The sequence below is a fragment of the Eurypyga helias genome, unplaced genomic scaffold, assembly GCF_000690775.1.
Source record: "Eurypyga helias isolate BGI_N326 unplaced genomic scaffold, ASM69077v1 scaffold27443, whole genome shotgun sequence".
NCBI classification, from domain to species: domain Eukaryota; kingdom Metazoa; phylum Chordata; class Aves; order Eurypygiformes; family Eurypygidae; genus Eurypyga; species Eurypyga helias.
This window is the reverse complement of record NW_010240973.1, coordinates 7,084-21,456: the sequence shown is the minus strand read 5'-3', so window position 1 is coordinate 21,456 and position 14,373 is coordinate 7,084. Positions and strand designations below refer to the sequence as shown.

The following is a 14,373-nucleotide window of genomic DNA, read 5'->3' as shown; positions in this document are numbered from 1 at the left end:
GAGACTGATTGGCCTGTAGTTGCCTATAAATACAGTTATGATGGCACCTTTGATAACTGAAGCCATCATTTAATCTTATCATTTCCCTTGCTCTTGCATCTTCTTTGTGCAAATTTGCAAAGGCCCAAACAGGTAATTCTTCATGTTCTACAAACACTCCTGAAATCAGAAGGGGTTGATAGGGAAGGTACATTATCATCAGCCCACATGGTACCCACGTGAAGGTTAATCTTCTGTGGCTCAGAGCGGTTGTAGCTTGCACATCCCGCACGTGGAGGGGGTGTGCTTAGAACAGTGGAAAGTGGTAACTGGTTGACCACCTCTAACTGCCAGACCGTATTTGTTCTCTGAGCAGAATTTCAGCAGGCATGCACGCAGATATTGGGGCAGATAGAGTAACATTGTTAAGGAAAATCAGAGCTGGAGCACTAACAAGAAGTAGAAAATGTCAAATTTTAAGGCTAAATGGGTAAATAAAGCAGTAAAAAACCAAGCTGCATTATAGAGACTGTCGATTTAGGGGTTTTTTATACAACTCTCTCTCTAGATTACATTGGGTTTTTTCCTTTACTTTTAGTTATGCCTTCCCTAAATTTTCCAAAAAGTTACAGATAAGCTGCTATGTAGATAGTTACACGTCTTGGCAAAACATCCACTACTTTTAAACATAAGAGCAAGGTGATTTAGGTGCGCTGGGAGTTAAACAAGAACGAGACCTTCTTTGCATGACTCTCCTGAAAAACTATGACATTTAGCAAATGTATACAAGCTCATTTAGGTAAGGCAAGATTTAGATTAATTAGACTTCAGCTGGGTGCAAGTGACAAGCCACAACAGGTAAGTTTCCCTGTGTCAGCACTCTGAACAATTTGTATAAACCGATTGTTCACTCCTCTACTGTTTTATTTCCACTTCTCCTGCATTCAAGATTAATGACAGTTTTACAGCACCAGTAGGATAGCCCTCCTGAAAGATTAATGAAACTTGCATTGAAAGAGCCCCAAAGCTGGAACTCAATTTCTTAACCGGACTTGAGTGCTGTGTTTATGCACTGCTCTTTCTTTTCTTTCCTTCCCACTCCAGCCAGCGACTGAACATGAGTGGTAACAGTAATTCCTGATGTTGTTAAAAAACAACACAATACCCCAATTTTCCCTTTTAAAATGTATATTATTGTCAGGTTTAGGGATATAGAAGTACTGTTTCTTAATATTTCTAATTATATCTGCAGCAATTTAATCGTAGTCTCCAGGCACATGGTTTGCAGCAGCTTTAATGCTTCACCTCTTCTGCACCAGTTTCCCCGCCTGCCTGCGGGACAAAGTCTGCTAAACAGTCCTCAGTTCATCCTTTTTTAAAAGAAGGCATTTTGCATTTACTCAGCTGCCTAAGATATGCTACTACAATAGTATCTATTGATACCCTGAATTAAAGCAACTTCTTAGACAACTGGAATCCATTTCTTTTCCCACAGAGATGACAAGTTCTGTTGATAGATCAGCTGCATTGCATTTTCGCTAGCTGTATTTGAATATAAGAGCAGAGATGAATGTTTTGCCAAGTGTAATTTTTAGAGCTGTTTTCCTGAAGAAGCATCGTTTTATATCCTGGTAAATATGATGATACATTTATGAACTTGTAAGGATCTTTATATATTACAGTTTGATGATTGTAATTATTTAATGTGCATTTAGCAGACTTAAAAAGGAGTCATCTGACAGATTTTAAGCAGTGTGCGTTTGGGAATAATCACTGAGCATGAAATGTTTCTCCTGGTGTTCCCCTGGGAGTGGCACTCACACTAGCATGTTTCACCAACAGAGGAAATACACCACCATTTGTATTCTCGTTTGCACATGGCACAGGGGATGATGAAATGACCACTCATACAGGTTGGATTGGGTCAGTCAGTAGGTCAGATCGTGGCTAAAAAAAAAGGCCAGTGAAATAAGACCACAGGAGACAGGGTGTGCTTTCCTGGCAATAAACCTGACATGCATTCCTCTGAATTTACCGGGCACTCTTGACCACATGGGAGCATGGCACAGTGACAAGGCAAGAGGGCTCTGTGCTGTCCTGAGAGCACAGGAAAAGGGGCAGCCTGTCGTACAATCGTAGAAACTTTTACGTTGGAAAAGACCTTTAAAGATCACCAAGTCCAACCGTTAACCCAGTACTGCTGATACCAACACTAATCCGTGGCCCTCAGCACCTCCTCCACACGTCTCTTCAAACTCTGCAGGGATGGTGACTCCACCACCTCCCTGGGCAGCCCTTTCCAATGCCTGACAGCCCCTTCTGGGAAGACATTTTCACTAATATCCTATCACTTGTCACTTGGGAGAAGGGACCACCCCCACCTCTCTGCACCCTCCTTTCAAGCAGTTGTAGGGAGCGATAAGGCCTCCCCTGAGCCTCAACACTGCCAAGTCCACTGCTTAACCATGTCCCTGAGTTTTTTGAATACCTTCAGTGACAGTGCCTCAACCATCTCCCTGGGCCTGACAACCCTTTCTGTGAAGACATTTTCCTTGATATCCAATCTAAACCTCCCCTGAAACAACTTGAGGCCATTTCCTCTGGTCCTACCGCTTGTCACTTGGGAGAAGGGACCAACCCCACCTCTCTGCACCCTCCTTTCAGGCAGTTGTAGAGAGCAATAAGGCCTCCCCTGAGCCTCCTCTTCTCCAGGCTGAACACCCCCAGCTCCCTCAGCTGCTCCTCACAGGACTTGTGCTCCAGACCCTTCCCCAGCTCCGCTGCCCTGCTTTGGACACGCTCCAGCACCTCAGTGTCTGCCTTGCAGTGAGGGGCCCAAAACTGAAGCCAGGAGTCGAGGTGCGACCAGTGCAGGGGTCCGATAGGAACTCTGCACAAGGCATTTGTGATGCTGCCCTTCCGCAGCACAGCAGTTGAGCATCAGTCAGGATCGCAGATGCTGTGGGAAAGAGCTTTCGGACTCTTCAGATAGTTTAAAGGTATCTCAGACTCTGAGGTTGGAACCTTGTGTCCGGTATAAGAATATTTAAGTGGTTATTGAAGCCATAGGAAAATGTAAACGTTGCCAGCTAACCTTTGCTCCTAAACAAAAATAAAACAACTCATCAGCAAATCTCCCGGGCCCAGATTCCTGGTGTACCAGGTGATTTATCTGCCCATGAGTGTGACCATTTAGAAATCAAGAATCGCTCTGTAAAGACTTACAGATACCATGTTTTTTTTGCATATAAACTGATGTGCTTCGTGTCTAGTAATGGCAGTAGCATGAAACGAGAATACGTGTCAAGAGAAAATAGAATAGTGAAATTTGGCTTCATGCTTTTTGGGCAACTTTGGAAGTTTGACCAGGGTCTTTGCACACCGTTCAGCCTCCCGAGGGCGTGTCCCCGCGTGCTCTCCCGTCTATCCTGCTGCTACCATCTGGTGCAGGTGCAGAAGTGGTATTCAACTGTGCACGGAAGGTGGAGAGTAATGAGGAACTTTTTAAAGGCCTGGGAAAAACAGGACTGACTGAGGATGAGGATGGACCTTCGTGCTTGTGAAGCATGCTGGCGTGGGCAGAGAGAGAAAAAGGGGAGGGGGACTGGTTGGCTGATTCTGTTTGTGCTTTGATGAAGCCAGGGAGTGGGAAATACCCTACATATCAAGAGGGATTTTAAAAGGCAGACAGTCTGATCACTTAATAGTGATCACTTTATTGCAATCATGATTTAACAGGAAAGTTTTGCTATTCTGAAAGAGAACAGGTACTCTCTAATAAATTAGATGAAGCACATAATTTCATGTTAAATACGACTGAGATATACTTATGATTTTTCAAGGATGTGGAGTTTGCTAACTTGAATATGTGTAACTGAATATGCATAAAACTGCTCTCTGTTAAGAGCATAACTGGGAAACAACAGGAAAAATTTTCAGTACATGATCCTCACTGAAACTGAGAGAACATTAGAGAATGAAATTGTGTCACCATATAATTAAAGCCCGATGATGCACACAGACAATAAGTTGGGGCTACATGTGGAATATTAATTCAGACATTTGCTAACTTCTAAATGTTTCATTTTGCTGTGTTAATGATGTTAATTTAGCCCGTGTTATCTACTTTTCGTTACAGTATCTTGGAGAGATGTATTTGAAGTTAAATAGGTAAGTAGGACTAATACACGATTGATGTGCTTTTTTTTTCCTAAGTGACATAATAGCAAATAATTGTGGGAGTATCATCTTGGATATATTGTAAGCAGAATCACTCTTTATCAGACCAAAACAATGCTTTTCCTGCTTCCATTTCAGTCACTGCTGTATTATATTAGGACCAGAATTCTTTTCCTGTGGTTCTGAGTCCCAATTACTTTAAATTCCCAATTACCACTCAAATTAATTACTAAAGAAAACGTTATATTGCCAACTTAAATGCATATTTTGCATTCTTTAGAAAGTACGTGCATAGCATTTCTTTCATCATGCCCTTGCAACACAGAATTCCAACAGTTCTCAGTCCATCCCATCCACAACAAAGGTTTTTTTGGCACTGCTTTCTTCCTACAGAAAAATCAAAAGTGCACGAACAGAAACAAATCCAAGTTGCACTGACCCTTATTCTCTTAGAGAAGGCTGTTCTGTGTGCACGTATAAAAATAATAATCATTCATTAATAAACACTGAACGTTTGTAATGAAGGTCTGGTTCCAAGACCAACTCAGTCTGAGCATCTTCAGTGGATTAATTGCTATGAGATCATATATCTCAGCTGCAGAAAGGCTAAATGGAAGTTTTAATGCGCTGCAAGGCAGCTGCGTCAATGTAACTTATTCCCTCTAGTCAAGCAACATCAATTTCAGAAGCAGCTATTACCCACACCCTTTCTTTTAGGGTTTTTTTTTAATATTATAAATTACTATTACAGAAGAATTGGAATTGGAAACTCTGCTAATTAGTACCATCCTTTTGTATGCTAAGATTTTAAATTATTCCTGATGTGTTGCTGAATCTGTGGGAAAAAAATCAGGTATCCTGATTCTAAAGCAGCACTTCCTTCTCTTCCCTTGGAAGGGCTAAACTTCCCTCAGAAGTGGATCTCTTCTCAGACTCCGGTCTGAAATGAATTTGGCACTGGATCTCTACAAAGATGCAAGGCGGGCAGAGCAGTTGCTCCTGCACAGAGGTGCAGGAGGAGCTCTCCGAAACACGTAACTCTTCGCACCCCCAGCCCCACGCAGCACAGCTGTGCAGTTCAGCTGCCTCACAGGCCTCAACACCTTTAAGGAACAGCACAGGATTTTCTTTTTTTCTTAATTAATTAAAAGGACCATCTGATAGAATATGTAACACACAATCCTAAATTAGGTTAGAGGATTAGTTTAGAGGATTTATCATGTGTAGTGTGCATGTATTCACAGAATGGAGAACAAAATTCTGATATTAAATGGGGTGTAATTTTTGAGGAGATCCATACTTAGTGTCAGAATCTGATGCCCAGTACATATTTAAACTGTCTGGTCTAATCCTTTGTAAATTCCCCTGCCGACGTAACTAGATTTGTGCCACTGCTTCCACCAGCATCTTTAGCTGAGGGAATCCCAGGAGCGTTACCAGATCGTTTTATACACTGCTAGTGTAATGGATGTATCAGACCACTGCAAGCCCAGAGGGGTTGCCCAGAGAAGCTGTGGATGCCCCATCCCTGGAAGTGTTCAAGGCCAGGCTGGATGTGGCTTTGAGCAACCTGGTCTAGTGGAAGGTGTCCCTGCCCATGGCAGGGGGGTTGGAACTAGATGATCTTTAAGGTCCCTTCCAACCCAAACCGTTCTGTGATTCTATGATTCTGTGACTCTATGGAAAGCTGACACAGGTTGCAGTGGAGCCAAGGACAGGAGTTCTGCCACAGGTGGATTTGTCCATTCACAGCATCACTGGCCTGGGCAGCAGCAAGGTGACTTGGTGGTTTTAAAGCCAGTTGTACCCACTGGAGTTCTACACAACACCCGGGGGGCTGGGCCAGTCTCCTCAGGTCAGTCACTGCCCGGAGGAACATGACCACAAGCACTGTGATGCTGATGAGGGAGAGGATCTTCCACATGCCTTTGTGTGAGCATTTCCATCAACCTAACAAATCCATGGGAAATGCTAGAGCACTGGTTCTGCAAATACAGGCACCGTACCTTCTGTTTTGAATGCTGCGAGATGTAATTAATTTACACAACGTACTTTTAATTTCTGCAACACAAGGATAAATAAGACAAAAATGGATAGAAAGAATTTGGTTTTCCATATGTTTTTGTTTAATGACAGTTTTAATAAAGGATATTAAAATGCATAGACACAAGCCATTCTCAAGGAAAAGCTGTTCGTTTTAGTGTTTCAGCTCAGTTTAACTTTAGGGTCACTACCTCTGGAAACCAACGTGAACTATGGTGTGAGACTGGTAACAAAGATTTCCGGGGCAGAAAATATGAAGTTTAACTTAGTCTGTATGATACAGCACCCTCCTGAGGTCTCCACAGGCATCCATATCTGTCAGACAACTAGAAGGCATGGGTATTGGAAAGATTTTGCCTAAAAAAATGTATTGAATCAATGCATCTGACTTCCAGGTTCTGCTAGAGGAAAGTATTAACAACATGGGAGCCACGAACATGTAGGGTTTGGGTAGGGCTGTGAAATTTGTACTTCATTTGCCAGGAAAAAGTTAGCCCAGTACTAAGGGTTAACAGTCAGGATTCAACCAGTGCAACTTGTTTGGAAGCTAAATGTTAAAAAGATTTAAGTAAAAAGCTTATATGCCTCTAACATAGTTTCCAGAGTTGCTAATAAAGCCATCCTCTGTTCTCCAGGGAAGAAAGATGTGCTTGCAGATATTTCTGGAAGAAGCTGTGGTAGCTTTTCAAAAGCTTCTCGCTCTCTAAAATAAGTATCTACTAACCAATCTGTAGAAAATGTATTCTTCATCTTACAGTTATCAGGAGCTATTACTGCAAGTATATCTGAGCAACCTCCCTGTCTGAGAGTGAAAGTAAAGGGTGAAGACAGATTATAAACTGAACAAAAATTCAGCAGCATCTTAGTAAACAAAACAAACCACAGTTCTCTTTGCTGATTGCAAAAATCTTGTTCTGTGTGTTCATAGAAGCTTTCAATGTCTTCTTCTGGATGAACAACATTCAGAAGTTCTTGTTTCAGTGGTATGGACTCAACGTAATCCAGCGGCAATTTTCCATTGGAGTCTCTCTGCTGCAGAAGGGCCGGTCCTGCAGGGAAAATATAAACCTTAATAACAGCAGCACATTTGATGTGGCAACCACACAAGATTTTGGTTTGTTTTTGTTTTTTTTCTTTTTCCAGAAACTAGGGGTCTGCTGAAATTCCCTTCCATAGTTACATTGCTGTAAGTGATGAGTTACGCATTTGCAATGCCATCTAGAACATCGGAGATCCTTCGTAACGGTGTCTTTACGGCACTCTTAATTTTCTTCCAGTTTTTCTAGGTTAAAAGCCAAGGAATATTACACAGAAATGGGAAAGAAATTCAGATGCTGTTTATCCCTCAAGTTTCAAGTAACGATACACAGAGTATGTAAAAATGTAATGTTATGACTGTTGTAAAATTCTATCAAGTATTTAATAGACCAGGTTATTTGCTGACACTGACTCCAAATCAAAGGCATGTTACTGTGATGGTCTTTATTTTACTTTCCTGGATGGTGTGGTCCTAGGCTAGGCAGCCAGGTAAACTACTGAGGTAGTAATGCTAGCCTCCCCTAACAACAGAGTTTCAAAATTTGATCTTAACAGATTTCTGAAATGAAAAGAAGAATAATGAATAGATTTAAAGTAAACGGGACATGTTTTACTTGTTCAAATTACACTACATTCTTTTGTTATTTCCTGTTTATTAGTACAACGGAGCTATTAGTATTTAAACAGTTTACAGATGTCTTGCTAAGTTTTTGAAAGGACCCATCATTAAGGAAAAACGAAGGCAGTTAATACACTACAGGTGGTGTTTTTCAAAGATGAACACATCAGGAATCTTCTTATGTGAATTTGGGTTACTAATCTAAAGTAATGATGCAATTTTAACCACATTTTCCATATATCTTGATTACAAAAGGTAGTTCATGGCACTACATATCCATACCAGAGGTTCTAACTTCGCTGTGATTAAAGCTGTACTGTTTTAGTCCATCATTGATTACACAATATAATTACATTTTGTAAGCTGAAGGTTTTTTAGAGGAAGAAAGTGAAAAAAGTCGTTCCAGAGCTATGTTGTACATTATTGAGCTGAGTAAATCCACAATGAATGGGTAACATGCCTTATACCACAGCCTTGTCAGCTATTTGACAGGCCAAAACCCAGAGTGTGACAAAGGCAAAGATAAGGCTACATGCAGCCTTACAGTTGCCAGAAGACCTTGATGAATGCAAGTGCAAGCAGAGCTCTTCCCCTAGGACAACAGGATCATCCACTACCTATTCTTCACGACAGCCTAGGAAAAATGCACATCTGTCAGCGCAGTGCCATTTCCAATTGAGGAGTTGGGCTTACTACAATATTGGCTATTGCATCACTTAGACCGATTGAGCTGAGGCCGGGTATTGGCTTGGCATGTCAGACACAGGGTTCAGTAGATATATAAAACACCTGGGAGCCACAGAACTGAAGCTCAGCAAACAGAGGTAGAAAGGCAGAGGAATGTATTGATTGTGAGCCAGTGCTTGCACAACAGACACAGAAATAGCCTTTAGGGGGCAGGAGAAGACTGTAAATAGAGGGTTTATGCCAAGAATGAAACAAAATTTTCCTGCTCTACCTTAATTAAGTAACAGGCCATCTAAATATAGAGCATTCTTCCGCCTCAAGGCTGCACGCATAATGATTTTTACTGGTAAAATTCTGGACACAGCACGTAATGCACAGAGCTTAAACTGATGCAGTGGGTCAAGGGTAAGGGTATCGCAAACGCTCATCTTCGTAAATGGATTAAAAGAAGGAAGAGTTGGTACGCTAGACTGTTCTTTGCAGTTGTTTTCTTTAAAAAAAACATGCAAAGTTAATTATATTGGCACAGTGTATTTCAAGACAAGATACAAGTTCCCTGTCACTGAACAAAAAATATTGTTCAAAACATTTGTAATGTGTCTGCCTAAGGGGCAATGTATCTTTTTTTAGATACTAAGGCATCCCTCCCACTATTATCCCTAAACAGCAGTTATCACAATTACAATATAGATTCCTTTCTTGAAATAATTACCAAGCTAATTGTGTTCTTCAAAGACCATCACACTAATTTTCATAAATGCTGAACAAATTTATGTTGAAATACATGATTATATAGAGATTTACTGATCTATTTTTGCATCGTGGTAAAAATAGATCAAAACAAAAGAAAATCCTTAGCTCTGCTTGGTGACTAGGTAATCTTTATCTTTACTAATGAGTTTGCAGAACAGTTGCAATGCATGTTGTAAAATGCAGAATAAAAACGTTACCATATTGGAAAAAAAAAGTGAAAGTCCTGGTTAATTAACAAGCCAAACAAGACAAGTGTGAAAACAGTATTATTTTTATTGTGACCAAAACAGCTTGGCTTAAAAATGTTTTAAAAGAAATATTTAATAATAGCATTGTATTTTCAGCAACTGTTAAGAAAAACAGCACAAAGTTTGTATGGACAGTGGATAATTTCCCTAAACCAGTTTAGCATAAATGCACTCACCCCCATGCAGAAGTAGCAGCTTGCCAATTTCTACATGTCCATTTGACAGTGCATCATGCAAAGGAGTCACCCCGTCCACTTGACTGAGCAGGTCTACCTCTGGACAACGTTGCAAAATTTCACGGACACACACTGTGCTGCCATGGTTACAGGCTTCATGCAAAGGCGTCCAGCCAGCATAGTCTGAATTATAAATCAAGGGAAGTTTTAAAACAGCAGAAGTAGCACTAAAATGTTAATAATGTAATTCATTAGACAGCAAAACACTTTACTTTTTAGTATTCATCATGGCTACAGAGGGAGCTTGTGAATTCAAAACAAGAAATTCTATTGCAAAACAATAAAAGAAGTAGCATTTTTAAGAATCAATAGGAAGTGTGATGTTAAAACACACTTTTGGTATAAATTAACCTTTTCTCAATATTTGCTATAAAGCTCTCATTTTGTGCTGTTTAAAATAATAAAGACAGTTTTAATTAATAGTGTAGAAATTTGAATTCATTACCAAACAGATATTTACACAGTTCTTTATCTGGCTTAATTTCTTAGTTCTGTAGAGAAAACAAGTAACTTACCTTTAACATTAATGTCTGTTCCAGGGACAGAGAGAAGCTGAATCAATCTCTCCACTTTGTTACTTATGCAAGCTTTATGCAGGTCTGTCTCTCCTACCATAAAAAATTAATAGATTACACTAGACTAGGCAAGATAGCAACTAAAGAAAATAATCAAAGTGCCTGGAACTAGGAGACCTGGCTATACGCCAGAAAATTCAATAATGAGTAAGATTTTCTTTTATCCTGTTCAACCATCTTTTAAGAAAATTTAGAAAAAAAACCCAAAACAAAACCAAAAACCCACAGAGCTTCTGTTTCACCAGATCCAGCAATGAAATTGCACAGCAAACAGTTTAACGCAGGAATTATCTCCCCTCAGTTCAAGGTTTAAAGCTTCAATCCCACTATAAAAGCACCAAGTGATCACAGAACACCAAAAATACTGGGTTTTGAAGCAATAAAAACTTTAGAGTGCAGTTGCCCTCCCTTAAATTTATTCATGAACCTACGTTAAAATGTATGGTTCTTTTTACACAGCATTTATAGCTTAATTCAAATGAATGTTTCTGGCTAAGCACGAGTGCCTCTACACACTCAAGTATAATTCAGAACTTCAAACCCGTTAACAGATGGTTTGCTGTTTCTCAATAGGCTGTCTGACTTGGCTACAGTAGCAAGGGAGGGGGGAAAGAGAGAAATAAATGAAGGGGTCCTAATAATAACAGAGAAAATCCTATGGAAAAAAAACATCCCAAGCCTTAGGACCAGGTAAAGCTGAAGTGTAAAAAACAGAACAAGCAGCTGAGAACTGCAGCTGATACGTAAAGACACCATCAGCTTCTGCATGATAAAAACTTCAGACCCATTCTAAATGCTGCTCTGCGTTCACTATATGATTAGGATTGAACAACAGCCAAAGGAAAATCTTGATGCCAGGTGAAAGATGATGCAACAAACATCTTAGATATGAAAAAGATCTTAGGCTAAATCTCTCAGCTTTTGCGCTAAGATTTACATGGTATATTTTGTTATATTAATACCTTCACCATGTAAATCTGTCAGCTCCGTACTCATTCTTTCAGCAGAAGATACTACTTATAATTTTGGCAGGGGAGGAATAGAAGAAACACAGGGTGTTTTGGTTTTGGGTTTTTTTCCCCTCTAGTCCTTCAGCTCACTTTTCTTTGTAGAAGTCAGCATGTAATAATTCACATCAATTTTACTTGCAAAAGCAATAAAGAGAAAGGGAACCAATTTTAAAAATGCATGGTCTGGCTCTGTTACTGAAGCTCTCTTAAATCCCAAAAGAGGGTGAGGGTTTTTTTTGTCCTTCAGTGTTTGTGACACAATTCTGTTTTTAATTTTTTGAACAATTCCAGCTTGCTTTTGCCATTTCTTTTTCTAAGCCTTCTCTTGGGTGTCATACTCACATAGTTGTGCTCTAAGTGATACAGGTAAATTTCTGATGATGATGATGACTAGAAGTAGTTCCAGCAAATAATTCTGTTCAGATAAAGGATCATGTAAAGTACAATTTATTAGATTTGTGTAGTAAGTAGGAACCGAATGAATTACTGCAGTGCTGTTTTATTCTGTAGGTACTTGGGTTCCAGTATAGCTAAGACAAAAGCCAAATGCCTTTCATAGTCTGGGCTGAATGCCTGGAAGAAAACAGTCCATATGCTTAACACAGCTATGTAACATAGCATACTCCTCAGTCTTTGTTCACAAAATGTCTAGGACTGAAAGAGATGAAGACTGAATTATACTTTCAAATCAGAAGACGTTGATCCTACCAAGCACAGGTTGAGGTGGATTAGCAAAGTAAGGCGGGCAAGACTGGAATGAGCTCACACAAGCTGTACACTGTATTTAATATCTGGGAGGGGGATGGGAATGAAGGAGGCAGCTGTATTCCACCATATATACAATTCCCCCCTTTAAACAGACATTGGAAAGAAAGAAACACAAACTGTAAGAAAATAATTCTTGGGCATAAGCCATCGTTTTAGTTCAGCATTCATCAGGGTGAGATTTTTAAACCTATGGCCATCGACTGTAACCATATAAACTTCTCACCATAAATTAGATATATAGAATACCTTTAGTATTTCTCCTGTAAGAGTGTCCTCCTTCAGCCAAAAGGTAGCAATTCATTTTGGTGCGTGTAGCGTCGGCTTCTGCTTTAGCTTTAAGCCTCTCTGTCAATGGAGGGCACTTCCTAACAATTAAGTCACTGAAAAGAGAGCAGAGGGGACATATCTAAAATCACAGTTTTATATTTTAAGATAATGAATATGTACTTACTGCTTTTAAATAAGTATATGCAGCATACTTAGATCTGTCCGTTTCAGTTACTTCTGAAATGTCTTAATGACATCACTTACACGTCATTTAATTATAACTGTATTTAAAACAATAATAAAATTAAACTACCTACAATGAAACTTTCTTTAAAGGTAATTCCATGAATGGTTCAACTTCTCTATGTATCCTTTAAATTTAATATTGGGAAAATATAACTAGACCAGCCTGCATATACACTGAGATGGAGGATGGGGAGAAATGGGGAACCCCAGCCCAGAGGTGTTACAGGTTTACAATGGAGTTTTCTGTCAGTAGCAGTGATTTGTAGACAACAAAACAGGTCATATAAAGTTCAAAAAAATGTGTCAGGTCAGCAGCTGTCCCCCAAAGCAGAATAAAACTGGTGATGTTATAGGTATTACTTACGGTAGATCAGGCAGCACTTTGACTTCATTCTGGTTATCGCCATTTAGCATCTGTACTGCCCTTTGAGACTCGGGGCACGGCCATTGCCCTATTTTCTTTTTCTTGGTGCTGTCTATCTTTGTCTCATGCATCCCTACCTCTTGCAAAACAGGCAAATAGGAACAGACCTGTTGCAAAAGTAACATTTTCAATGACTTTGTATATATACAGTACATTAAAATGCAGTCATTTACTGTTCTTGCACTTCATGCAAAGCAGTCATCCATCACCCACAGCTTGCTGTATTTAAGTTTTAAAAAATATGATCCCTAAATATATAGATTGTTTAAAGTTGTCTTCTGAAATCTTTTTTTTATGTTCTTGTAATTCACTCTTTATGCTGGCCTCAGAGGTGAGTGAGTTGTGTCTGAACCAGAAAGTGAGAAATTCTAGACCGCTCTCTGGAGTATTTCGTAGCTGAAGAAAATTCTGATCACTTTAGATGGACATAAGATTGAAGAAAAGCAAATGGATTCTCAGGTGAATGAATTTACAAGCTTCCTGCTCCCAACCCAGGGAACAATTTGGTAAAGAAATACTCCCCTCCTCCTCCTCTTCTTCTAAGATGAGCGGCTGAATGAAGTCTGGGAGCATTGCAAAGGCAACAAGCTAGCTCTCTCATAGCTGTTCTCTCACTATACCTTTGGACGTCACAGGTATTTTGGCTTCTTTCCAGCACCAGAGAGCTTCCAACCCACTTACACTGCTCATTTTAAAGAAGTAATATAAGTTTCTGCAGTTTGGCAAAAGCATAGGGAAAAGTCCAGCAAGGGGACTCACTCAGTGATTACAGAAATACTATATCTGAAGAAAGATATTAAAGAAAGCTGTAAGTATCTAGCAAATCACTGTAGATTCTGCAGGCAACTTGAAGTGGGTTAGGGACACCTTACTTGCACCATCACTACACATTTACCACCAGAGAGTAGGAGGTCACTATTTGAAGCCATAGAAAAGCCTGGTGTTACGCTGTTTGAGAAGCGCTGGCAGAATTGGACAAAAGTTAATACTCATTGTATGGAATGAGAGAAGAGGGACAGTAATGCTAAGGAAAGCCACAAAAAGCACATGAACTTGATGCAAGCACTACAAAAATTTACATTTAAGTAGTTGCACCACCAGAGAGTAGGAGGTCACTATTTGAAGCCATAGAAAAGCCTGGTGTTACGCTGTTTGAGAAGCGCTGGCAGAATTGGACAAAAGTTAATACTCATTGTATGGAATGAGAGAAGAGGGACAGTAATGCTAAGGAAAGCCACAAAAAGCACATGAACTTGATGCAAGCACTACAAAAATTTACATTTAAGTAGTTGCAGAGCAAT

At 39.8% G+C, this 14,373-nt stretch overlaps 1 protein-coding gene across 1 annotated transcript in view; it reads right to left on the bottom strand.

Moving 5' to 3' along the window:
- Positions 1-6,765: 6,765 nt before the first annotated feature.
- ANKRD32 (ankyrin repeat domain 32) overlaps positions 6,766-14,373 on the bottom strand; it is a gene marked incomplete at its 5' end in the record, with an annotated part of 10,778 nt that continues 3,170 nt past the window's right edge. Inside the window, 5 exons of the mRNA XM_010148615.1 lie at positions 6,766-7,250; positions 9,723-9,905; positions 10,298-10,390; positions 12,382-12,515; positions 13,013-13,179. Of these exons, the coding sequence (XP_010146917.1) occupies positions 6,766-7,250; positions 9,723-9,905; positions 10,298-10,390; positions 12,382-12,515; positions 13,013-13,179 (1,062 nt within the window). The remainder of the gene's footprint in view (positions 7,251-9,722; positions 9,906-10,297; positions 10,391-12,381; positions 12,516-13,012; positions 13,180-14,373) is intronic.